The 26388-nt window shown below is 41.4% G+C and overlaps 1 protein-coding gene across 2 annotated transcripts in view; it reads left to right on the plus strand.

The window, feature by feature from the left end:
* The window catches only part of LOC121875207 (nucleoside diphosphate kinase-like), a 27243-nt gene extending 855 nt beyond the window's left edge, over positions 1–26388 (plus strand). Inside the window, exons 2-8 of one of the 2 annotated variants that reach the window (XM_042379659.1) lie at positions 1861–1950; positions 12254–12351; positions 15099–15260; positions 16677–16884; positions 17933–18032; positions 25635–25768; positions 26124–26388. In XM_042379659.1, coding sequence (XP_042235593.1) covers positions 1870–1950; positions 12254–12351; positions 15099–15260; positions 16677–16884; positions 17933–18032; positions 25635–25765 — 780 coding nt within the window. In that variant the 5' untranslated portion in view covers positions 1861–1869 and the 3' untranslated portion in view covers positions 25766–25768; positions 26124–26388. The remainder of the gene's footprint in view (positions 1–1860; positions 1951–12253; positions 12352–15098; positions 15261–16676; positions 16885–17932; positions 18033–25634; positions 25769–26123) is intronic. The other variant, XM_042379658.1, reaches the window with a different exon arrangement.

Raw genomic sequence — 26388 nt, forward strand, 5'->3', positions numbered from 1 at the left:
TCACAGCGTCAGGCAACTGTTCGGATATAAGTTACAGCATAAATCTTCTTTTTCCCTACTATATCATTTCTCACTATCTCCCACAGTGTTTCGGGGTAATCACTTTCGTATCTACAAGAAGATTTTCCAAACATCAAAAGGCAAATTTTTATTATCTTAATTAACTACCTTCACTAACGTGAGTTTCTGTCTTTAAACGTGGTTTTGGTTTCCAAGTTGACAGTTACGTTATCGTCACCTATCTAATTCTTCAAATCATCTCAGCTAATTTTTTACACAGCACCACCCTACCACAGCTAATCATTTACACAGCACCACCCTACCTCAGCTTATCATTTACACAGCACCACCCTATCTCAGCTTATCATTTACTCAGCACCATCCTACCTCAGTTTATCATTTACACAGCACCATCCTACCTCAGCTTATCATTTACTCAGCACCATCCTACCTCAGCTTATCATTTACACAGCACCATCCTACCTCAGCATACTCAACATTCCTCTTTTGTGTTTTCTTATTAACTTTCCTTTCACATACCCCTACTAAAATAGGCTTCTATCACTCCTAAAATATTTTTTTTTCAGTTTACTGTATCATCTAATACACTCTTAGTTAGTAATTATTTATCACTTTTCATCTCTCCCTGTTTCAACATCTCTTGTGTCCCGGAATCTTGCCTAATCTTAATCTATTTACTGCTATCATTATCTCCTCCCTCGATACTTCCTTCTTTACTTAGAACTGCCGTCTTCCTTTCGCCATCTCCAAACATGTAATATTTGGACACTCCTCTATCATTTGGCATCAGTACTTAACGGCATCTCTTTTCCCATTACTATTCTTCCTTCTATATCTTGTATTCTGCTTCTGCTAGCTATTTTTTAGTTTTACATAGATTAACGATGTAATTTTATCTATCTTACTAAATCAGAGTTTAAATTTCACTAGGTTCTTACTCCTTCCTTTCATTGACTCTCATCAATTTCGTCACTTTTATTTTATTATCCATATCCTCCATTTCTTCTCTTCTGCTCTTCCACTAACTCTTCACCTCACACCGGAGGACCACGCTCCCTCCTCTTCTTACGATGGAACATTCAGGGCCTTAGATCTCGCCCAATATACGTTCTTTCGTCAAGTAGGTGTAGCTCTACACCCTGACTCATCACTGTGTACAAGCTCGTGGCCTTCTCACCCTTGTACAGTACTTCCCTGACCTCACAATGGCTTCTGACCAAAAAATTCACTTAAATCATAATTTCGAGCACGAACATGGGTCTAGTGCAAAATGATATAGAATCATGTCCTGATCATGAATCAATAACATAAGAAGGTAGTTTCCTGTGCTAAAGGTACAGAAGAACGCCCTTAATAAGTAAATCCTTTTCTGCGCCAATTAAACCTAAAAATCAAAATTTTACTGGGTCATCAGTAACATACGCAAGGTAGAAAATATTTGGAAGTATTTTTGATTAGTCATGTAAGTGTAGAGTGTAAAATTAACTGCTACAGTCACGAGGAAATAGAAAAGGTAAGGCAAATTTTATCTCTTTATTGATACTACTGTATGCTCTCAGAAACAGTTCACATCATTTTCAAGTGATTGTTTTTTTGATATCCCATCACACCAGTGAAAAATTACTTTGAGGAACAACAACTACGAGCTGGTGTCTTAAAAAATAGGAAGAATTAACAAATTCACCATTTGTTTTGTTCATAAGTACGTTAAAATTCAAAGTGAAAATCAACTTGTTCATTTTTACTAAATAGGTATAGTTGGCTTAGTAACATATAACAAAGACCTTAGTTGTTGAAGCGAAGATATAGTGACCATTAATTTTGTTGTTACATCTACAGGAGTAAACAATGTTGGTCAAGCTCTTGCTGGTAGGTCTAGCCACATCCAACATGTACCACAAGACAGGCACCAACAGCACTAATTATATGGTAAGTGTGTGTGTGTGTGTGTGTGTGTGTGTGTTACCTAAATAAGCACTAAAAATATTATCCTAATCTAACTCAATTGAACCAGATCAAAGCCAACCCAACCCAACCTAACCTAAATTAACCCATCCTAACCTATTAAAATCTGACCTAATTATGACACGGTAAAAATTTGAGCTTATACTGTGACATACACCTTTCACATCATGCACTGTACTTATATAACACCCTCCACATCACGTCTTGTACTTAGTAACATCGTCTACATCATGCACTATACTTATATAACTTCTTTCACATCATGCACTGTACTTATATAACACCCTCCACATCACGTCTTGTACTTATATAACAGCTTTCACATCATGTTCTATTCTTCTATCTATAGCATATTCCACATCTCGTACCGTACTTATATAACACTTTCCACAACATGTACTATATTTATAACACCTTCCACATAACGCACAATACTCATATAATACCTTCCACATTATGCACTGCAATTAGATAACATCTTTCATATCAGGAACTGTACTTATATAACAGCTTCTGCATTACACATTATACTGTACTTATATAACACCTTCCATATCACGTACTGTACTTATAACACCATCCACATCAAGCACTGTACTTGTATTACATCTTCCACATCATGTACTGTACTTATATAACACCTTCCACATCATGCACTCGATTTATATAACATAGTACTACTATGCTGTCACTCGACATCGAGTATGACGATCATCCAGCTATGATAAATTGATATGAGTTATTTGTGATCTCACCTTCATTGGTGAGTTTTGAGGTGACTAAAGAGGCCGACACATGACCGGCAGAGTTGTTCACAGATGTTACACATGTGGAGGGCTACATCGAGTGCGGGAGGGGCGGTGGCAGCGTCTTTCCGGCGTTGGCGCCTGTCTGCTTCGGTTTGCACTCGGGATTACTCGAAAGTATTGACACCTTCTCTTGTGGTGCTCCTCCGAGTGTTACGATGTGGAGTAATTGTCTCCCAGGTGAGAAAGTTGGTTTGGCACTTTTTCAGATTTGTCTTAGGACTATCATTATAACTTTTCAAATGCCCGCCGGCATTACATTTACTATTCTTTAGGTGACTGTAAAGTAGCTGCTTTGGCAGTCTACTTTCGTCCATGCAGGTAACATGGCCAGTCCAACGTAGTTGTTCATGGATAATGGTAGCCTCGATGCTCCTACAGTTGGTGTCAGCAAGAATACTGACATTTGTTCTCTTGTCTTCCCAGCGAACTCGGAGGATGGAACATAGACTACATTGGTGAAAATTTTCAAATGACTTGAGGTGCCTCCTGTATGTGACCCATGTGTCGCTGCCATACAGCAGGGTGGGGAGGACCACTGCTCGATATGCATGTAACTTTGTAAATAATTTCAGCTCCCTACAGCTGACGTCGCGGTTTCAGAGTCTGCCAAAGGCTTAAGATGCACATCTGATCCGATGCTGAATCTCTTCATCGATGTCCGTGGTGGTGGACAGGTGGGAGCCGAGATACCGAAAGTGGGGAACATTAGAGAGGGTAGTACCGATAAGATGGATGAATGGTGGAGGTGTGTCCTTAACCAGGGGCAGGTTGAAAGAGAATCTGAGAATCTGAGTCTTACATACATTCACCTCAAAGCCGAAGTGTGCATACGCATCTACATTGGTGTTCAGGATCTCCTGTAGGCCGCGTTCAGTGTGAGCAACAAGAGTGACGTCGTCTGCAAACTGAAGTTCAGTAATAGAAGCTGCCGACACCTTTGTTCTTGCCTGGAGTCGTCTTATGTTGAAAATACCCTTCATCTGGTACTCGATGTCCACCCCGCCGGCTAAATTGGCACTGGCACGAGTAAGGAAGGCAGCCAAGAAAATGGAAACGAGAGTTGGTGCCAGTACACATCCTTGTTTAGCCCCTGTTTGGATGGAGAAGAACTCAGACTGGGTGCCATTGTGCAGGACACTGCAGTTCATACCATCGTGGAATTGCCTCACAATGGCGATGAATTTTGGGGAGCAGCCAAAACGGCTGATGGTCCACGAGAGGGCTTCCCTGTTGACAGAGTTGAAGACCTTAGTTAGGTCGATGAAAGCCATGTACAGGTCACGACGCTGTTCTTTGCACTTTTCCTGTATCTGGAAGGCAGCAAAGATCATGTCAGTGGTGCCACGTGACGGTCTAAAGTCACATTGTGGTTCTGGGAGGATGTTTTCCGCCTCAGGAAGAAGTCTGTTTAGGAGGACTTGGGCAATAATCTTGCCAGCTACGGACAGCAGATAGATATCGCGGTAGTTGCCACAGTCTGACCGGTTTCCCTTGTTCTTATAAATATGATTATGTAGGCGTCTTTAAGAGCTTGAGGATTTCCTCCCTTTCCCATATATTCTCCAGGGAGAGTGGAGACGGCTGGTAAGCAGAGGTCCTCCTGCTTTATACACCTCGGCTGGGATTCCATCAAGCCTCAAGGCTTTGCTATTTTTTATCTGTTTGATGGTAGTAGCTACCTCGTCCAGGGATGGAGGATAGTTGAGGTGGGTCAGTTCTTGATGCTGAGGGACCTGCTGGGTAGTCAGGACATCCATATCAGTGTTTCGGTTGATCAGTGAATGGTAGTGCTCTATTCAGCACTGAAGGAGGCCTAGATCATCTTTAATTGTGGAATTACCATCGCATGAGGAGAGGGGGCTGAACTACGAGTGATTGGCTCATAAAATGTTTTAGTGAAATTGAAAAATTCGTGCATCTTGTGTTGATTTGCAAATTTTTGTGTTTCACATGCTTTATTTGTAAACCAGTCATTCTTTAGATTGCAAAGTTAGTGCTGGGACAAAGCTCTCTTCTTGCAGAAGGTATCAGCTTTGGTCCGAGACTGAGGGTTGCTCTGCCAGTCAGTTAAAGCAGTACATTTATCATTGACGAGTACATTGAATGCCGGGTCATTTTCATCAGACCAGTTCTGGTATATTCTTTTGATCTGGCTGAGGGTCTCTCTGCAGGTTTTTGTCATGGCAGTTTTGAGAATTCCCATTCGGCACTGGGATTTGGGTTGTTCCTTGTCGGGTTGCTTATCAGCCTATGTTCCAGCTTCTCTCTGAAGGCATGTGCTAGCTCTGGATCCTCCAGATGCTCAGTGTTAAAGCCTCTTCTAGAGGCTTGCTGCCTTCGCCGTTTTGGGGCGACGTGAAGTGAGAGCTTGGTTCTGACGAGCCAATGACCAGTGTCCCAGTGGTCTGAACCATGCATGGCACGGCTGATGAGGACATCTCGGCGATCCCTTTCTTTGACAATGTTGTAGTCAATGAGATGCCAGTGTATGGATCATGGGTGTTGCCACGAGCCCTTGAACTTTTCGGCCTGCCTAAACAAGGTATTGGTGATAGTGAGGTTGTGTGCAGCACACCTGCTGAGGAGGAGTAGGCCGTTAGGATTACACTTGCCTATTCCATTTCTCCCTATGGTTCCCTGCCAAATGTCAGCATCTTTGCCAACTCTGACATTGAAGTCACCAAGGAGCACAACCTTATCATCTCTGGGGATAGAGGTTAGCGCTCTGTCGAGGTCGGCGTAAAAGGCCTCCTTGATGTCATCTTCTGCATCCAGTGTTGGGGCATTTGCACTGATGAAAAAGGCATGACGTGAATGATTCAGTGGGACTCGGAGCGTCATGAGGCACTCGTTGATCCTATTAGGCATTTCAGTTAGCCTGTGTAGGATGCATAGGCAAATGGGAATGCCAACTCCATAGATGCAGTTTCTCTCTGTAGCAGGCTTATCCTTCAAGAAGAAGGTATAGCTAGACCCAAGTTCTTTGAGTTGACCCTCGTCTGGGAGCCGGGACTCACTGATGGCTGCTATGTCGATGTTATTTCTAGGCAGCTCTTTTGCCACATGGGTAGTTCTTATTTCAGGACGCTCATTTGTCCCAGTATCCAGAAGGGTCCTGACGTTCCATGCAGCGACAATAAGAGATTGTATAGTTTGTTTGTTTTTGGATCTGTGATTTTGATTGTGTTTTCAAGTGCATAAGGATAACCTTACTGGGTGCGGTTGCCCAATCAGGTTGTTTTTTTAGGCAGGCTATGTTTAAGGCTCCTTTTCTAGCCCCCTCCCATGTGGGGTGAGCAGAGTGGCTCCTCGAATGGGCTGCTCAGTCGCACAGACAGGACTGGATTGCACTACTGCCTAGATCCTCGTGCAGAAACGACCATCTTATCTGTGCCTCCCCTATGCAGAGTTGTGACTAGAGACTCCCAGCAGTCATCTCTGCCTGTCCCCGTCGCCACTCGTCCGTTGCCATAGGACTTTTTGGGGTATAGGGGTTTTGATGATGATGAAAAGTATGATGAGCTGAATGAAGGCTGCGCGTGAGTTGATTTATGTGGTGAGGCAGGAGTACTGTACTTATATAACACCTTCCACATCACTCACTGTTTTTATGTAACACCTTCCACATCATGCACTGTAGAACTGTTGTACAAGAACAGGAGAATCGACCCATTTACGAACCTTTCTCAAGAAATCTGCAAGAGGGGTGTGGTTATCTATGCTAGGCAAGACCTTAGAGCCAGCCAGGTGAAGGTACAGGGAGAGGATGTTTTTGAAGAGTCCAAGTGGTGTAAAATTAAATTAAAGGGAGGGGACTTACTTATCGTCAGGTGTATCTACAGATCCCCAAACTGTGGCCCACTAAATCAAAGGAACTTAGAGCCTTAATAGACAACGTTGCGATGCTCAACCCAAGCCACCTCCTTATCATGGGGGACTTTAACTATGGCGACATCGACTGGAGAAACGAGTTCACCCCAAATGACTTGAATAACCCTGCTACTATTTTTGTGGAAACTCTGAGAAATAATTTTCTGTTCCATCATATTAGAGACCCGACACATTACAGAGGGACCAAACACCCAAGCTACTAGACCTCATCATAACAAACGAGGAGGGTTTGGTGGCCAAACTGGAACACCTTGCCCCAGTTGGCACCAGTCACCATATAGTGTTGTCATTCAGATTTAACTGTTACCTAGTTCAGGATAAGGCCAGGCCAAGGTGCAAATATTACAAGGAAATTACAATGGGATGAGGGAAGAGATGAGGGGTATCAACTGGCCTGACTCATTAAGGCACAAGAACGCAGACACTACGCTGCATATCATAACTAGTAAAGTGACCCATTTGATCGATAAATATATACCCAAGGCCAAACCCAATGCCTCTAGGAATACGAGGGGATCCCTACACATGAACCATGCGGCGGGCGACTAAGTTAAGAAGAAAACCCAGAAACTCAAGACGTGGGTTGGGTCAAACGATGAGCAGGACAGGAGGATGTATGCAAGAGCCAGAAACCAAGCAAAGGTAGAGTGTAGAAGGGCTGAAAAGGAGTTCCATAGGCTGGTTGCAAGCGAGGTCAAGTCAAACCCAAGGGCGTTTTACCGCTATGCAAAGTCAAAATTAAAAACGCAAGTAGGAGTATCAGACCTGAGGCTTGGAGGTGGTAGTTACACAGATTCTGACCAGGATAAAACTGAGGCATTGAACAGCTTCTTTTCCTCGGTGTTCACAAGAGAGGATGCGATTAACCTTCCTGCATTTGAGGACAGAAGGTTTGACACAGCACTGACCCACATTAGGTTCACAGAAGAAGGTATTAGAAATAAACTTTCAAAGCTAAAGGTCCATAAGAGTCCCGGCCCTGACATGGTGCATCCTAGAGTGCTAAGAGAGTTGTGGAACGAGCTTGCCGAGCCCCTGAAGATCCTGTTTTGTAAAGGCCTGGATGAACAAAAAATCCCCAGTGATTGGAAAGTTGCTTATGTGAGTCCTATCTTCAAGAAGGGCGATCGTCACTCCTCAAACAACTATAGACCGGTGAGCCTGACCAGCATAATATGTACAGTATTTGAGAGTATTATTAGAGAGGCCGCGATGGAACATTTACTACAAAACAACCTTGTAAAGGATTGCCAACACGGTTTTATGCCGGGGCACTCCTGCTTAACACAATTGCTCAAGGTGTTGGATATTTGGACCCATATTCTGGAACGGGGTCGTAATATCGACAATATACTGTATACCTAGAATTTGCCAAGGTTTTCGACAGTGTACCCCACGAAAGGTTGAAAATCAAACTGGAGGGGTACGGAATTCGGGGAAATATCCTAGCATGGATAGAAGACTTTCGACGTGACCCCACACTGTACATATATAATACCTTCCACATCACATATTGTAATTATATAGCTCCTTCCACATCACGCACTGTACTTTCATAACACCTTCCACAGCGTGCACTGTATTTCTAAAGCACATTCCATATCACAGATCACACACTTTGCTTATGTAACATCTTCCACCTCAAACACTGTACTTCTAACATCTTCCTCATCATGCACTGTACTTACAACACCTTCCACATTACACACTGTACTTATATAACACCTTCCACATCACGCGAAGTACTTATATAGCATCTTCTACATCACGCACTATACTTATAAAACACTTTCCACATCATGCATTGTACTTACATAACACCTTTCAAATCGCGCACTGTACTAATAAGACATCTTCCACATCACGTACTGGAATTATATAACTCCTTCCACATCATGCACTGTATTTACATAACACCTTCTAATTCACGCACTGTATTTATATAACATCTTCCACACCACTTAGATAATGCGTACTATGCTAATTGACCACATACACTCGTCTTTACTTATTTAAAAACATATTGCTGTCTGTTGGTCAATATTTTTACGTTTTGAAATAAAAAATTCTTTGGTTGTGGTGTATGTGTTCTGAACTTCTCTCAATCATTAATCAATCAATGAATGTGTCATCCTCATGCCAGAGGGTTGGTGACCATTGTCTCCACTCCAAACATTTTCGGGCTGTCTATATCAATCCACTCAGATTGTCTCTCTCCTTAGACCACAACTTTTAATTTCATTCATTGTTCCTAGATTTTGCCTTCACCTACCGGGTAGTCCTGTTACCCTCCATCACGTTTAATAGTATTTCTCTCATTACCACTTCATGCCAATTACTGTATATGGTTAAAGTATCCAAATTTTCTGTTCTATAATTCCTAGTATTTTGCTCTGCCCTAATAAATAGGTAATCTGTGAGGTAATAACTCTTGAAAGTACATTATATAACTATTTTAGACTCATGCCCTTGTTTCAAGTATAAATGCCGAGTTGCCGCTTCAAGTAATTTAGTACAGCCCCCCAAAACATTTTTTTTTTCATTTATTGGGCACCCCCCACATCCTTGTGTAAGGTGAAGCGCAGATGCGTTTACAGCGCCCAACAGGGAAGCATGCTAAGTTCATGCTTGCCTTATGTCTCATGAGTTAAGGGCGTAGAAGCCTGAAGAGTCGAGGGCGTAGAAGCCTGAAGAGTCAATGGTTTATGTCTAAGCAAGTTATTGGAAGTTCCAACAACTTGTCCCTGAATACGAATTCGCAACTTTTGACTTACAGCAGGTACCTACTGTGCTGCTAGGTGAACAGGGACCAAGGGGACTAGGAAGAGTGTCCAAACAACTTCCGCCGGCCAATGACTCGAACCCAAAACATATCGTTATTTTTCGTGTTTAGAATTTGAAAACTTGGACGAAATGCTTTGATTTATTCTCTACTGATCGTCGTATGTTGGTATGCCTGTTCCCCATATCGAAGTTGATATTGATATTGAAAGAGTTTATTTAGCCAGAAAAATACAGATACAGAGTCGATATTAATAACAATATTGACATGGCTGAGACAAATGAGAGCCTAAGCTCTTTTAATGGCACCTGCTATATACACATATCTCAAGAAAATAGTGTTTCATTTGGTATCATCTGGAATAGTACATGTAACATGGTGTTAGTAAGAACATATCAGAATATTATCAAGATTTTCACTTCGTTATTTATTTATTTTATTTTTTAATTTATATTGTAAGTATAAACATATTTTACAGTGGAATTGATATACATTAATATGATAAGGGAGGGAAGCAATACAACATGGGTTGTACTTTGGTGATGAATCCGGAACTGGTGGTAGAAGAGGTACCGTTCTTGCCTCGCAAGCGAGATGCCACGGGTTCGATTCCCGGGCCGGGGGAAGTTGTTTGGACTTACTTCCAAGCCCCCCATCAATCCCTGTTCACCTAGCAGTAAAGTAGGTACCTGGTGTAAATCGAAAGTTGCGAATTCGTATTCAGGGACAAGTTGTTGGAGCTTCCAATAACTTGATGACATAAAACCATTGACTCCTCAGGCTTCTACGCCCTTGACTCATGAGACATAAAGGCAAGCATGATCTTAGCATGCTTCCCTTTTGGGCGCTGTAAACGCTTCTGCGCTTCACCTTACACAAGGATGTAGGGGGTTGCCAAAAAAAATAAATAAATAAAATAAAAAATACCGGTAGTCCGGCAGCCAAGGGGTCGAACCAGACAAAAAGGTTTTCATTAAAGGTTTTATTCGTTTAATGGTAGGAAAATTTATTATTTGCATATCTCTCTCATTTTTAAAGCTAAAGCTACATTTAAACTGCCACATTATATTTTCTGATTATGTTGATTTGCATTTTTAGCAGAAAGAATTACTGAAAATATTTTTCAAAAGACCTTTTGAACCTTTATGAACTTAGGTTATAGGAAACACTTTGCAAATAGTGAGACAATGACTGAATGTCGGCAAAAACAGTGGGCTCACAAAACATCAGCCAGTACTGAGGCTGGTACAGACATTAAAACTTTGTTTAGCTGTTGAAATGACTTGCTGAACTAAAATAGTGTCAGCTTCTTCATGAAATGATGTTGCACAAAGGCGTGGGGTAATTATACCTTTATCGCTCTCCAATGGAATGGGGTCATCTCCAGTAACAACTAACTTATGAACCTGTGTGTTTTCAATATGGAACTTAGTGTCCTCAAGTAAGTCCTTGCATGTGAAATGATTAAGCTGGATCTTGTTTTTTGTAACTGTGAGTTCAACTTCTATTTGAGGGAATGGCGTGTCGCCTGGTGAGCTGGGAAACTCTACTCGCATGTTATCGTTCTTTCGAATCACAATTTTTGTGCTGTAGTCCCGGTACCTATTAAAGACCACATATTCGTCGGACCGGATTTTTTTTCCAGTAGGCATTTGGCCCTGTCAGCAAAGCTTCGCACCAATAGGCACCATTCCTCCAGTTCGCCAGTTAATAGTCCAAAGAACTGCAGATGCGTCAGTCACAAACACTGAAGTACGTCCAACTGTAACCTACAGATTTGTTTTCTAAGCTGACTTGGCTTTAGCTATGCGCATATGTCCGTTACTGTCAAACATAAAGGGTGTAAATGTTCCAAGTTCATTTGCAATTACATCAGTAAAGTTTACATCGCGTTTACTTACCAGCAGGACAATGGTTCCTGGCCATATACAGGGATATCACCGACGGAGAACATGTTCCTTTTATTGTTGTGGATGTTTTTACTTCTTTATACGTTTATAGAATCCCTCTGGCCACTTTGTCTAGGTTAACTTCTGATGGGATAACCCTGCCAATGGCAAAGTTAACAGGTGGTTCTTGGTGACATTTTGGATCAAGAGGATCGATGCAAGCTTCGAGTGTTCTATGTACAGACACTCTATCATTGGTGATGTGAGTCAATTCGGCCAGAGGTTTCTTCCTTGTGAACAATCTTAACTTTCTGCTGCCTTGTTTCATCGATATTTTTTGAATTATTATAATTGTACCACTTAGAAATGCCCCTCAATGTTTTTATTTCTTTTTACTGCATGCCTATTGAGAATACAATTTTGTTCTAATCCTTAAGTTTACACATGTACATCATGTATATGTATTCCGTGTGTTTAAACAAAGGTTATACCCCAACTATGAACTCTGAGGCTTTACTAGTTATCCTACCCAACGTAAGCTCTTAAAGGTTCCAAAGTCTTTAAAAAAATATTTTCAGTAATTATTTATACCAAAAATGCAATCAACATATTTAGAAAATATAATTTGGTGGTTTAAATGTGTTTTTAGTTTCCAAAAATGGGAGAGATGTGGAAATTTTAAAATTTCATTATATAAGCCATTTGGCGTGCATCTTGGATTTTTCAAAATGCGACAGGGTGAGAACACCACATCCTCTGGAATCTCGATCTAGGGACCCTTACCTACCATTAAATGCAATAAAACCTTTTATGGCAAACTTTTCTTGGTGAGGCCCAGTTTTGCCATTTGGCTGCCGGATTATAAGGGAGGCCACTTTGTTTGATGTACACACTAGTGCGACATGGTGAGTCAGCAGACGGAGCAGTACATCCCGTACCATCTCGATACCAGCAGCTACCTCAACTATATAATGCGTCAATTCAACAGCTTTAGGTGAGTAATTAACCACTTGAAGATGAGATATTAACCACTTCCAGGTGAGATATTAACCACTTCCAAGTGAGATATTAACCACTTCCAGGTGAGACATTAACCACTTCCAGGTGAGACATTAACCACTTCCAGGTGAGACATTAACCACTTCCAGGTGAGACATTAACCACTTCCAGGCTGACATTAACCACTTCAAGGCGAGTTATTAACCGCTTCCAGGTGAGATATTAACCACTTCCAAGTGAGACATTAACCACTTCCAGTAAAGATATTAACCACTTCCAAGTGAGACATTAACCACTTCCAGTAAAGATATTAACCACTTCCAAGTGAGACATTAACCACTTCCAGTAAAGATATTAACCACTTCCAAGTGAGACATTAACCACTTCCAGTAAAGATATTAACCACTTCCAGGTAAGATATTAACCACTTTAAGGTGAGATATTAACCATTTTTGGGTGAGATATTAACCATTTCTAGGTGAGATATTAACCACTTTAAGGTGAGATATTAAGAACGTTAAGGTGAGATATTAATCACTTTAAGGTCAGATGTTAACTACTTCCAGGCAAGATTTTTTTTACGGGAATTCGTCCACCAGGACGCAGGTCAAACGACCCACAACGGGGCCTAGGGGGCGAAAAAATTAGAATAAAAAGAAATTAAAAATAGAAAAGGAACGGTTATATTAATCTACACCACGAAGATGCCGGAAAACCAGCTTTTTAAGGTGAGGCAGATTGTATGAGTATGGAAACACAGAAGAAGGCAGAGCAGTCCACAGTTTGGCTGTGTGAGGAAAGAAGGATGTACTAAAACGGGTTATTCTAGTGTGACCGACATCCACAGAGAAACGGTGGGCACCGCGGGCAAGACGAGCGTTACGAGCCCACGACCTTGCCGGCGGTACACAGGATGCCAAATCCACCGAATATTGCCCGTTAAAGTACCTGTAAAAGAGAGAGAGTGAAGCAACATTGCGGCAAAGAGTAAGGGAAGAAAGATTGTCAACTAAAGGAGGAGAGTTAATAAGACAAAATGCCTTTGATTCCACCTTATCTAACAGTTGGACAGAAGAAGATCCACCCCAGATATGAGAGCAGTACTCCAAGTTAGGACGAATGAATCCCTTATATACTTGAAGTAACTGCTCTAGCTACGGCATCTGTACAGCATTCCCAACTTTAGGGAGGCAGCTTTAGCAATGTTGAGGATGTGTGGCTTCCTTGACATATTAAAGGAAATGGTGAGGCTTAGCATATCTATTTTAGAATTTGGCAGAATGATAGCGTCCTGAAATGTAATTGGTGGGAGATCATCTAATTTAGAAAGTGTAATTGGTAAATACTGAGTTTTATTACTATTGAATTTAACCAAGTTTCTAGCTCCCCATACGGAGATGCTGCACAGATCCGCATTGATAGATGTAATGATATCAGATCTAGAAACAGATCTAGTTTGTGAGTTAGGAGGAAGGGGAAATGTGAAGAAGAGTGAAGAGTAGAATCATCAGCGTAAGAATGGATAGAATTAGTTGTAGTGTGAAGTAAATCAGTGATAAAAGAAGGAAGAGAGTAGGTGAAAGAACAGAACCCTGTGGGACAACACTATTGGTAGAGAAAGAGCGAGAGATCGATTCCTCGACAACAACTGCCATGGATCGGTTCTCATGGAAGCTAGAGATTAGAAAACAAAGTGGGGGAGAGAAACCATAAGAGAGAAGTTTAGAAAGCAAAGACTTGTGCCATACCCTGTCAAATGCTTTGGAGATGTCGAGGGCCACGACTAAGTTTCCCCATAATCCCTAAGAGAGGATGACCAAAGATGGGTGCAGTAGGAAAGCAAATCACCAGTAGATCTCGCCTGGCGAAAGCCATATTTGTGATCCGACAAAAGAGAATGGCGTTCAAGGTGACGGAGAAAATGGGAATTCAAGATAATTTCGAAAATCTTAGAGATGGATGTAGTTAGGGCAATGGGGCGATAGTTTGAGGGATTAGAATGGTCACCCCCTCTTCGGGATGGGCTGAACCAAGGCATGCTTCCAAGAAGAAGGAAAAGTTGGGTTTTGAGGCAGAGGCAAGCAAGCACAGGGGCCAGAGCTACAGCACACTCCCTCAGAACACGAGGGGGTATGCCGTCCGGTCCATGAGCCTTACTCACAGCCAACCTGGATAACACACCGGCAACCCTGCGAGTGGAGATTATAGGAAAGTGCATAGGTTCAGTTGGAGGAGCAGGGGTAGGAGGGATAGAGTGGGAATCGTCCAAGGTCGGAAGAGAGGGGGAAAAGGAGTGCAGAAGGTATTATAGATATTTTTGGTTAAGGACCAGTAGGATTTACTAGAGGAAGAATTAGTCAGGACAGCGGTCTTTCTTTTTATAAAATTCCGCTTGGTCCTACGAAGAATAACCTTACAACGATTCCTAGAAGTAATGAAAGAGGAGTGGGTAATAGGAGGAGATAGTTTCATAGCTTGTATAGTGTGGAACGATATATGTATGTTGTGTTGTCAAATTAAGAGAAACAATTGAGACCCTACAATTGTGTGTAAATGAGGCAGAAAGTCAAATCAGCAACCTGGGACTTGGTCAAAAGTTTTGTGATGCCATATGGCAGCAGGGTCTACCATTAGACAACACATCTACAATCACAACACACAGAAATGTGATGCTAAGCTTTTTATCTTTTGTGAAATAAGAAAACAAATTATAATTCCATGTTCCATTTTTCATTATTTCAGCACTTTTACGATGGTGAAACCTGACACTGTACACAGACTGGGTGACGTGGTGGAGATGATAGAGGCTGGCGGGTTGAAGATCAATCGCATGAAGATGGCGTGGTTGTCGAGGAAACAGGCGGCCCAGCTATACACAGGTTCTACTGGCAAGCCTCACTACCAGTACGTTTATGTTTATATATGTCTGTCTGTGTGTTCATCTGCTTATACAGTATTGAAAAAAAGGATGTGGGTCCCTTAGCCCTGACGACCTGTTCGGGGCTCTGTGGATACATCATATTAAGCTTTCAGTACAGAGAGGCAGTGTGGTAAGTCACCACACCCTGTCTTACGTAGTATTAATCTATCTCAGAGTAAGCTGGCGCTACGTACTGTACAGTATACTGTATTGTTTATGATATACTGATCTGTCCAGAGTTTATCTAGTCGTCTGTCGAAAGTTAGCTTATCTCGAGACCAGAACACCTATCTGCTCTGGTAAACTGTTCCACATTTCCACGATGCACAGCAAGAAGTTGTTATATGACAACTCAGTCCGTGGATGGGTCTTTAACAGCTCGTAACTGATTATTGGTGTTGCTATTTCACTAAAGTGTATTTTTTCAGGCTTGTCAGTCTGTCTTTTACTTTTACTTTTATACTTTTATCCTCTTCGCCACTGTTCGGCAACTTAGCTGCATAGGCGGTCGGTCACGTCTCTGTTACGCACTGTTGGCAAGTACTGGGCATGGACTGGCTCCTGAATGTATCTGAACCTGTTCCAGTACTGGTCAAGTCTGGTATTGAAACAGCTCCCCTGAATAATTCTAGAACGGGTTTTGTAGAATGGCACCAAACTTGGTAGGTTTGATCAACATGTGACAAGGTCCATAGGATAAACTTTTGGACTATGTATGGTAACAGTTCGCACAATTATAACTCATAGCAGTATATTGTATATGTATAAAACGTGCGTATTTCTCTAACTACTGTGTCTTGGGTTAGAGTCTTGACCCGTAGGTAACACACTAATACCCTACCAAACATCATAGGTTTCTCCTGTCCCTCCTCCAGCGTTAACTAGACAATAAAGTCTTGTTAACAAAGAGCAAACCAACTGCCCAAAAGGTTAGTATGCTGGTAAGTGGTGAAATGATAAATTAAAATTAATGTACAACCCTCTTGAATATTTCTATATAAATGCTAAAGGGTCAGTTTAGGATTTCAAATTTGGAATAGCACTGAGTTTAAGGCTTTACATACACATGATTAAAAAAACATTATCTTATTACCTCTGAACCCCTGAAATATCCCTTTAATTACTAAATTAATAAACTCGTAAATTAACTAATGTACCATATACAGAATCTATTCAGTAGTTCATTAATTCACGCTGCCTCAAAGTTACCTGAAACGTAAAGGGCAGACAAAGCAATTTATATATCATTGATTTCATTATCGGATAACATAAACTAAGCGTTATAAATTTAATCAAGCCATTTTTTCAAAATATTGTTTAATCTCACTGTTGTATAGTTATTAATAATTTAAAATGTTTCAGTAGAATCCTTTTTAGGCTATGACAGTTTTATTATCCAGATATGTTCTGGACTACGTCACAAGTGGCCCTGTTGTGGGAATGGAGCTGAGAGGACAAGACGCCGTGGCTCGGTGGCGCAAGATGCTAGGATCCGTGAAAGATGAGACTGCAAGTGAAGATTCCCCGAAGACCATCAGAGAAAAGTTCGGGACCAATCGACTATGTAACGCAGTTCACGGGTCAAGCACTGGAGACTCCGCCACCAGAGTCAGTGACTAAACGTTTAGTGATCTATGCTCTCAGATTCTTCATAGTATTACATTTTCTTTTCTATGGTGTTATCCTGACATAAATTGTAATGAAAAGCAGTGTGCATTAGCTATAAACCAATTGCATACTCTATATAACTCACAAGCACGTGACAGATACGGCTAAAAGTGTCCAGGCAATTTTGGAGCAACTTTACAACATAATTTCATATTGACACTTCTTAAATATTCTTATATTACTTACATAATCATCTGTCCGTATAGTCACAGTTAATTTAGATATGTGGTCGATTTTTTTATTTTTTGCATTATTTTTTACAGAAACTTGTTCTTATCACTTACAGTCATCCGTGTCTTTTAGTCCCACTTCGACAACTCACCCTTTACATTAATGGCAATAAATACAAAGTTTTCAGCATTTTTGAGTAAGTGTCGCAATTCTCATGCAGACTGCGATATCATGCCCATTGAACCAATCAATCCATGCCTAACTTGTCTATCCTTACTTGTCTCAACAGAAATATATTCTGAGATCGTTAAGGTAGGTTAGGTTAAATGAGAATACATTCGGTTTTTTTTAGGATGGGTTATGTTAGGCTAGGTAGCTTAAGTTAGGTTAAGTAGATTACGTTACACAAGGTAGGTTAGGTTAGCTTAGGTTTGGTTAGATATTTAGGATAGTTAAGGTGTTCCTTGGATAGGCTAGTTTAATTAGACTACAGTACGTATGGGTAGGACAAGTTGCAGAAGTCAGGTTACGTTAGTTTTAAACTGGCAAAGCGATCCTAAGTTAAATAAGTTAGGTTAGATTAAGTAAGGTGTCATTGTTATTACTTAGTGGCAACAAAACTAAATTAAAACGTAAATAATGAGATAAATAACGGAAGTAATCAATACGACAGAATCTCGATGATAACGAGTTTACTTTAATTATGAGAAGCAACAAATGAAAAGGAAGTCCACGATCATTAAAGTAAACAAATATTATCCAATCTCTGCTACATTTTCTTTCAACTAAACTATTTATTATTTTATTCATATTCTAGGAGATGAATCTGTTTTTCTCGTCTTCTAATGTGAGTGATAACACGATTCAAGCTTCCAGTGGGATGAATTTTGTCCTTATACCTTACAATGATACATCAGGTGAGTTGTGTTGTATGTCTCGCAATGATACATCAGGTGAGTTGTGTTGTGTTGTATGTCTCACAATGATACATCAGGTGAGTTGTGTTGTATTGTATGCCTCAAAATTATACATCAGGTGAGTTGTGTTGTGTTGTATGTCTCACAATGATACATCAGGTGAGTTGTGTTGTATGTCTCGCAATGATACATCAGGTGAGTTGTGTTGTATGTCTCGCAATGATACATCAGGTGAGTTGTGTTGTGTTGTATGTCTCACAATGATACATCAGGTGAGTTGTGTTGTATTGTATGTCTCACAATGTTACATCAGGTGAGTTGTGTTGTATTGTATGTCTCACAATGTTACATCAGGTGATACTGAGTTCACTATTTGCAATGTGTCGTGCACTGTCTTCAAAGTCCACACTTTCTATCTTGTGGGCTTTATCTAATTTTCCAATGGTTCCAGCTATTTCTTTTACTGGGGACACACTTCCCCCGGGTCTGTAACACATAAAATTAGCAGTACGGACGTCAGAAGAAAAACCTGTAGCAATTATATATACCTCAATAATATATTAGTAAAATGATTGCCACCCCATACAAATACGCAAAGTAAAACGACGAGGCCCTACTCTACCGCAGTTCTAAATAATTTAACCACTGTCACACTATCAAATTCGCTGAAGATTAAATACACTTTCTATATACTGCAATTATTAAACCTGAGTAGTGTATGCACTGATTTAATGGAAGAATACCCTGGTATAAGCAAATAACAAAAGGATGTCAGATGATTTGGAATGCAGCCTTAAACCTCTATGTTATACGCAAGGATATTTAAACTACCCGAAATGTTATGGTCAAAACTAATAATTCAACTGTACAGCTCCAGATAATTGCTTTGCTGGTCCTCTTCTACTATGATTCACGCGCTGAATAAATAAACTACTGCAAATACAGAATTGCTTGTTTGAAGACCATGGACCATCTAATTTATTTATTTATTTTATTTTATTTATTTTTTATTTTTTATATTTTTACGGATTTAGCTCACCAGGGCACAGGTCAATGACCCACATCTGGGCCTGGGGGAGAAAATATAATAATAATAATAATAATAATAATAATAATAATAATAATAATAATAATAATAATGAATTATAACAAATATTAAATAAAAATATAGTATAATGTAATAATAATAATAATAATAATAATAATAATAATAATAATACAGGTTGATAACCCTTATCTGAAATTCCGAAAACCGAAACAAAATTGTGGAGCATTTTTTTTTTTTTTTTTTAAACAGGGATTAGCCCACCCAGGCATAGATCACTGACCCATATCGGGCCTGTGGGGCGAAAATGTAATCGTAATACTAATTACAGTATAATAATAATAATTTTTCATAGTAAATAAAAATTGTAAATAAAAAATACACCTAAATAAAATAATAATGATAACTAATAATAATAAAATATAATAATAAAATTTATAATAAAACTAATAGCAATAATACTGTATTACTAAAATAATAATAATAATAATAATAATAATAATAATAATAATAATAATAAAGAAATACAAGAGTGAAAAAAGATAAAAAGTGAGAAACCCGACCTAGGCCTATGAATTATTATTATTATTATTATTGTTATTATAATTATTATATTTTCGCCCCCCAGGCCCCAATGTGGGTCAGTGACTTGTGCCCGGGTGGGTTAATACAAAAACAAATAAAAATCATTCTGAAAACCGAAAAATTCCGAAATCCAAAATGCCTCTGGCCCCAAGGATTTCGGATAAGGGATTGTCAACCTGTAATAATAATAATAATAATAAAAGACCATAAAAAAGATCAATAATGGGAAACGATATGGTATTCATTAACGGTATATATATATATATATATATATATATATATATATATATATATATATATATATATATATATATATATATATATATATGCTATTATTCTAAGGAAAGAAGAAAACACATTCTCTAAGCGCTTAATTTATTCACATCTTCAGGGGTGAAGTACAGACTAGAAATAATACAAATCAAGGTGTATATATACAGATGAGGTGAGACCAGGTCATGGTCAGGTATTGGTAATGACCCTACTAATCTTTAAATAGCACACAACGGTTGGTGGTCAGGTCAGATGGTCAAGTGACCCGGCCTTCTCAACTGATCACAAATCTTCTTAATTACAAAATTGTCCAGCTTGTACATGCCGTTACTCAAATTCATGTTGAATGCTTCGGTATGTTTAATAAGACTAGATTCTATGATGTTCCTACTATCAATTGAATTACATCGTAATATTGAGGAGGCATTATCAGTCAATGCAATGCTTTTATCCCTCAAATGAACAAACAGAGCATTGGATTACAGCCTGTCCTAACTTCACTGTATTTGTGTTGTTTAATTCTAGTTGCAAGATCTTTACCTGTCTGGCCTAAAGTAAAACATATTACATTCCTTGCAAGGAACTTTATAAATGCAACCCAATTGTGTTGTTGTTGGGGAGTTCTTGATAATCATTTGTTTAACAGTGCATGAGTTAAATGCCACAGGTTTTAGCTGTGCAGAAAGATTCACCAAAGCAATCCAAGCCCTTAAGAAAATAAGGATCTACATGTCACTAAAGCAGATAAAGCCAACACAGTAGTGATTTTAAACAAAGATGACTATATCTCTAAAATGAATGACTTTTATGTGATACTACAACATATTCTAAACTCATAAATAATCCTCCCAACACTGTCAACACCCAGTTCAACAAAAACTGAAGTCCCTGTTGAGAGGCAAAGCTACTCTCATTAAACATCTTACTTCAACGTCCCTCCACTGCCATACATGTACGGTGTAATCAAGACCCACAAGGCCAATAACCCAGCAAGACCCATCATTAGCTCAGTTGAGGTCAATCTTTTATAAACTATCTAAATGGTTAGTTTCTTTTACTAAATCCCTAGTTGGCAACATTTTTAACTCAATATCAAGAATAATATGGATCTGGTTGATAAACTCAATAACTTACACATTAATCATGATTTTAAACTGATCAGCTTTGATGTAACGTCACTCTTTACAAAGGTCCCAGTTGATGATTTACTAGAGTTATAGATTCCCTGGATAACATTTCACTGCCCGTCTCGAAAGACTTCATCCAGAACTCATCAAACTATGTATTAAGGATTGCAAATTCGAATTCAATGGGGAATATTATGCTCAAAAATTTGGTATGGCAATGGGTAATCCACTCTCACCTGTATTAAGCAACCTATATATGGAATTCTGAAAAGAAACTATTAAGTAATATTTTACCACCCTCAGCAGTCTGGTTTAGATATGTTGATGATGTATTATGTCTCTGGCCATGTAATGAGGACCTAAAAGCTTTCCTGCCACAACTTAACAACTTAGCCCCTCGATCAAATTCACTGTGGAATTAGAGCAAGACTGTAAATTGCCATTGACACCACTACATACAGTACAGTCCTCAGTAACACCACCACCTCCAACACCTACAGTCACAGTCCTCCAGTAACACCACCTCCAACACCACACAGTACAGTCCTCAGTAACACCACCTCCAACACCTACAGTACAGTCCTCAGTAACATCACCACCTCCAACACCGACAGTATAGTCCTCAGTAACACCACCACCTCCAACACCTACAGTACAGTCCTCAGTAACACCACCACCTCCAACACCCAGTACAGTCCTCCAGTAACACCACCTCCAACACCTACAGTACGTCCTCAGTAACACCACCACCTCCAACACCTACAGTACAGTCCTCAGTAACATCACCACCTCCAACACCGACAGTATAGTCCTCAGTAGCACCACCACCTCCAACACCTACAGTGCAGTCCTCAGTAACACCACCACCTCCAACACCTCAGTACAGTCCTCAGTAACACCACCACCTCCAACACCGACACAGTCCTCAGTAACACTACCACCTCCAACACCGACACAGTCCTCAAACCTACCACCTCCAACACCTACAGTACAGTCCTCAGTAACATCACCACCTCCAACACCTACAGGCAGTCCTCAGTAACATCACCACCTACAGTACAGTCCTCAGTAACATCACCACCTCCAACACCTACAGTACAGTCCTCAGTAAAACACACCTCCACACCGACACAGTCCTCCTGTTACCCACCTCAACACCTAATACAGTCCTAAACACCACCACCTCCAACACCTACAGTACAGTCCTCATACACCACCACCTCCAACACCGAACACAGTCCTCATTAACACCACCCAACACTGCAGTACAAGTCCTCATACCACCACCTCAACACCTACAGTGCAGTCCTCGTCCACCACCTCCAACACCTACAGTACAGTCCTCAGTAACACCACCACCTCCAACACCTACAGTACAGTCCTCAGTAACACCACCACCTCCAACACCTACAGTACAGTCCTCAGTAACACCACCACCTCCAACACCTACAGTGCAGTCCTCAGTAACACCACCACCTCCAACACCTACAGTACAGTCCTCAGTAACACCACCACCTCCAACACCTACAGTGCAGTCCTCAGTAACACACCACCTCCAACACCAGTCCTCAGTAACACCACCACCTCCAACACCTACAGTGCAGTCAGTAACACCACCACCTCCAACACCTACAGTACAGTCCTCAGTAACACCACCACCTCCAACACCTACAGTACAGTCCTCAGTAACACCACCACCTCCAACACCTACAGTGCAGTCCTCAGTAACACCACCACCTCCAACACCTACAGTGCAGTCCTCAGTAACACCACCACCTCCAACACCTATACACTGTATACAGTCCTCAGTAACACCACCACCTCCAACACCTACAGTGCAGTCCTCAGTAACACCACCACCTCCAACACCTATACACTGTATCATTGTATACAGTCCTCAGTAACACTGTCACCTCCAGCATCTACTTACCATTAATTAACTCATTTCCAGTTTCTCAACAAATTTGCTTTACTTTTAACATTGCGAAGTGCTGCAGTGACGTGCAATCAATATTAAAAGTGTCTGATGTGACACTGTCGTGAGGTCGTGGGGTACGGGTTCACACTCAGGATGGGATGGAGAAAGGAAACTCGCAATGTGCTCTCTGTATACATATTGTATTGGGTGTACAGCGCAGCTTGGTGCTGGGAAGTGGCAGCGTGGTTACAAGCGTGATGTAGAGAGGCTGGTTGGTGAGGGTGCTCAGAGGAGGACCAGCAATGGGTCGCCGTAATGCTCGCCGGCTGGAGCGGGGGCTGAGGCAGGAGCCGAGGAGGAGGAGGTGTTGCTAGCTGGTTGTAGGTAGAAAGAAGGTAGTTAGTGAGGGTGCTCAGAAGGAGGACCAGCTCAGGGTCGCCATGCTCGCCGGTGGGAGCGAGGGGCCGCCAGGCAGGAGGAGGAGGAGGAGGTGTTGCTGGCTGACTGTGTGGAATGAAGAAGGTCAGTCACCGAGGTCAGGTCTTATATATAGCGGAGGTAGGCGTGGCTTAATAGTTGACCTCCGTCATGTAAGGCGGAGCTGGTTGACCTAGACCACGAGGCATACATTGAGGAATTCGCGGGGTCGGCTACTCAGCGACAAACAGCGTTTGTAGGGGAGGAATCCACTATAATACTCCCCTTCCCTCCAGGCGGTGTAGGAGACTTGTTTTCTGCAGGGTTGCATGGCACACGTGAGGCAGAACGGGCGGTGCATGCCACATGTGAGACATAATGGCGAGGGCGTGGATGAGCCGGCCGCTAGGGGGGGCAACTCTGTCTAGATACACAAGATCTGTGGGAGGAGAGAGGGAGAAGGAGGGTTGTGGAGGCGATGAATGTTGTGCTTCCCTCGCGACAGGTACAGAGTCCTCAGATGCGCCTGCTGGGGTGTGTGGGCCTAGGTCAGGAGCAGGGGCTGCTTTAGGAAGTGTGTCCATGACAGCAGCAGGGTGCATGACAGCAGCAGGGTCCATGACAGCAGCAGGGTGCAGGACAGTAGCAGGGAGTACCTGAGGGAAAAAAAAGGGTGTGTGGGGCTGCACTGAGGCGCATGGGCCGCGTCGGGAGCAGGGACTGCCAGGCAGGAGCTGAGGAGGGTCCAGGACAGTGGCAGGGGTTACTGCTGGACCGGGGCGGCGTCTGAGGCAGGACGGGTGTGGTGGGGTCGGTAGGACGTTGTGCTTGGGGCAGGAAGAGGAGCTGGTATCTGTTTAGAGAAGCAGGGCTGCTCTGGGGTGTCTAACCTGCGGTGTAGAGACAGGAGCTGTAGAGCCGATGAGAGCTGCCTCTGTGTGGATAAGCCAATCTTCCATGTTGCTTGAAGACTGGGAGTGATCAGTTTCTCCTCCATCCTGTGTGAGTGCGATTCTCCGGGGGTCACCATTTGTGGGGTACGGGTTGCTGGGTTCACACTCAGGATGGTGATGGGAGAAAGGAAACTCACAATGTGCTCTCTACATATTGTATTGATACAGGCAGCTTGGTGCTGGAAGCAGTGGCTGTTAAGCGTGATGTAGAGAGAGGCTGCTGGTGGTGGTGCTCAGAGGAGGACCAGCTCAGGGTCGCCATGCTGCCGGCTGGAGTGGAGCCGCTGGTGCGAGCCGAGGAGGAGGAAATGTTGTTGCTGGTTGGTGAAAAAGAGGTAGTTGGCAAGGTGCTCAGGAGGAGGACCAGCTTGGGGGTCGTTATGCTCAGCCGGCGGGAGCGAGGGCCGCCAGGCAGGAGGAGGAGGAGGTGTTGCTGGCTGTTTGGTGTAGGTGGAAAGAGAGGTCAGTCACCACGAGGTCAGGTCTTATATAGCGGAGGTAGGCGTGGCTTAATAGTTGACCTCCGTCATGTAAGGCGGCGCTGGTTGACCTAGACCACGAGGCATACACTGCGGAATTCGCGGGGTCGGCTACTCAGCGACAAGCGTTTGTAGGGGAGAAATCCACTACAACTGTTCCAGTAGTAGTCTATGCATTTGAGCTGACTTGAAAATTTATCAAGCAAATAAATACTTTTCCACCCCACACCAGCCAATTTTGTCAGCCAATTCTTACAGCTGTGGTAAAAAATCAAACAGTTTTGTACTTTTGATAATGACAGTGGCTGAAGGATTACAACATTTTTGGGATCAAGGTATTGTCCATTTCCGTAAAAGTGAGAGCACTGCACAGTAATGTGTTAAAAGAAAACGTATATATTTTCGTATTAATTTACTTACAACTGCAACAATGGGTAAAATATCCCAAGAAATCATCGATTACCCTAGATTTTGAACAATTTTGATTACCTCAAATTTAACCCCATAAGAGGTCTAATTATCCTAAAATGGGGATTTGAACCCTAAATTGGAAACACTGGTCACAGTATGATCGTATCCTTATTCAGACACGTGACTGTTTACCAGCGAACATATTTTAGGTGTTATATGGTTTTCTCCTAAACAACAACACTATAATTCTTGAAATTTGGTTAATTTGCTATGAAGTCGTTGTCTATTAACTTTTAGTAAATAAACAAATGTTAATTTAGGAGATAGAATTTTCCACATCACGCCGAAAACAAAGTAGAGGAGCTTTATGTTTACATCTTTTTTATTTTTGTAGGTAAATTAGGGAGAACCCTGGCGTCACTTCAAACTGCAGGGTTCAGCATCAGTTTCCTGGAGATGTTCAACTTTACAGAAGCACAAGCTGATGAGTTCCTGAATAAGTATAACAACTTAGTTCAACAATAGCCAGTGAGTTTACATAATCTGTGTATTAAAATACTCGTATACTCATAAAAAATAATTGCGTTACGTCTTCCCTTTCCTACGGCAGTTTTCGTTCACTGAACACTATAAATCAGTGATATTTAGTTCCAAGAACTATAGCAGTCTGTTCCCTACGTCCATATCAACCAGTTATTGGTTTTCAGCCTTACAACCAGTTATTGACTAACATCAGTCATAGCAGTTATGAAATATTAATTAGTAACAAGTAATAAACTTTTAAATAACAACCAGATACAGACTAACAACAATTATGGAATATTGAACTAACAACCAAGGTATGGACTTCGAGTATTTTCACAATTGACTTCTCTTTCCTTTGTTAGAGGCACGTGTAGCGAGACAGGTGTCATCAGAGAACTTGGTGAGAAGGGTCAGGGAGACTCAAAGAAAATAATGTTCAGCCCAGAGCTAGCTGGCCAAGCCACACCCCATGTACGTCGAACTATGAAGCAATAAACACTTTATTTGCGACTCTGGCAAGATCAGATGTAAACAACGCCAGTTTAATGAAGGAATTTGTGGTGTTGGCTGCATTGTATGTGATGATTGTAATGAAGCTTAGAAAAAATAAAAAGTAAATATCA

This window comes from Homarus americanus, unplaced genomic scaffold (genome assembly GCF_018991925.1).
Source record: "Homarus americanus isolate GMGI-L3 unplaced genomic scaffold, GMGI_Hamer_2.0 scaffold41592, whole genome shotgun sequence".
Taxonomy (NCBI): domain Eukaryota; kingdom Metazoa; phylum Arthropoda; class Malacostraca; order Decapoda; family Nephropidae; genus Homarus; species Homarus americanus.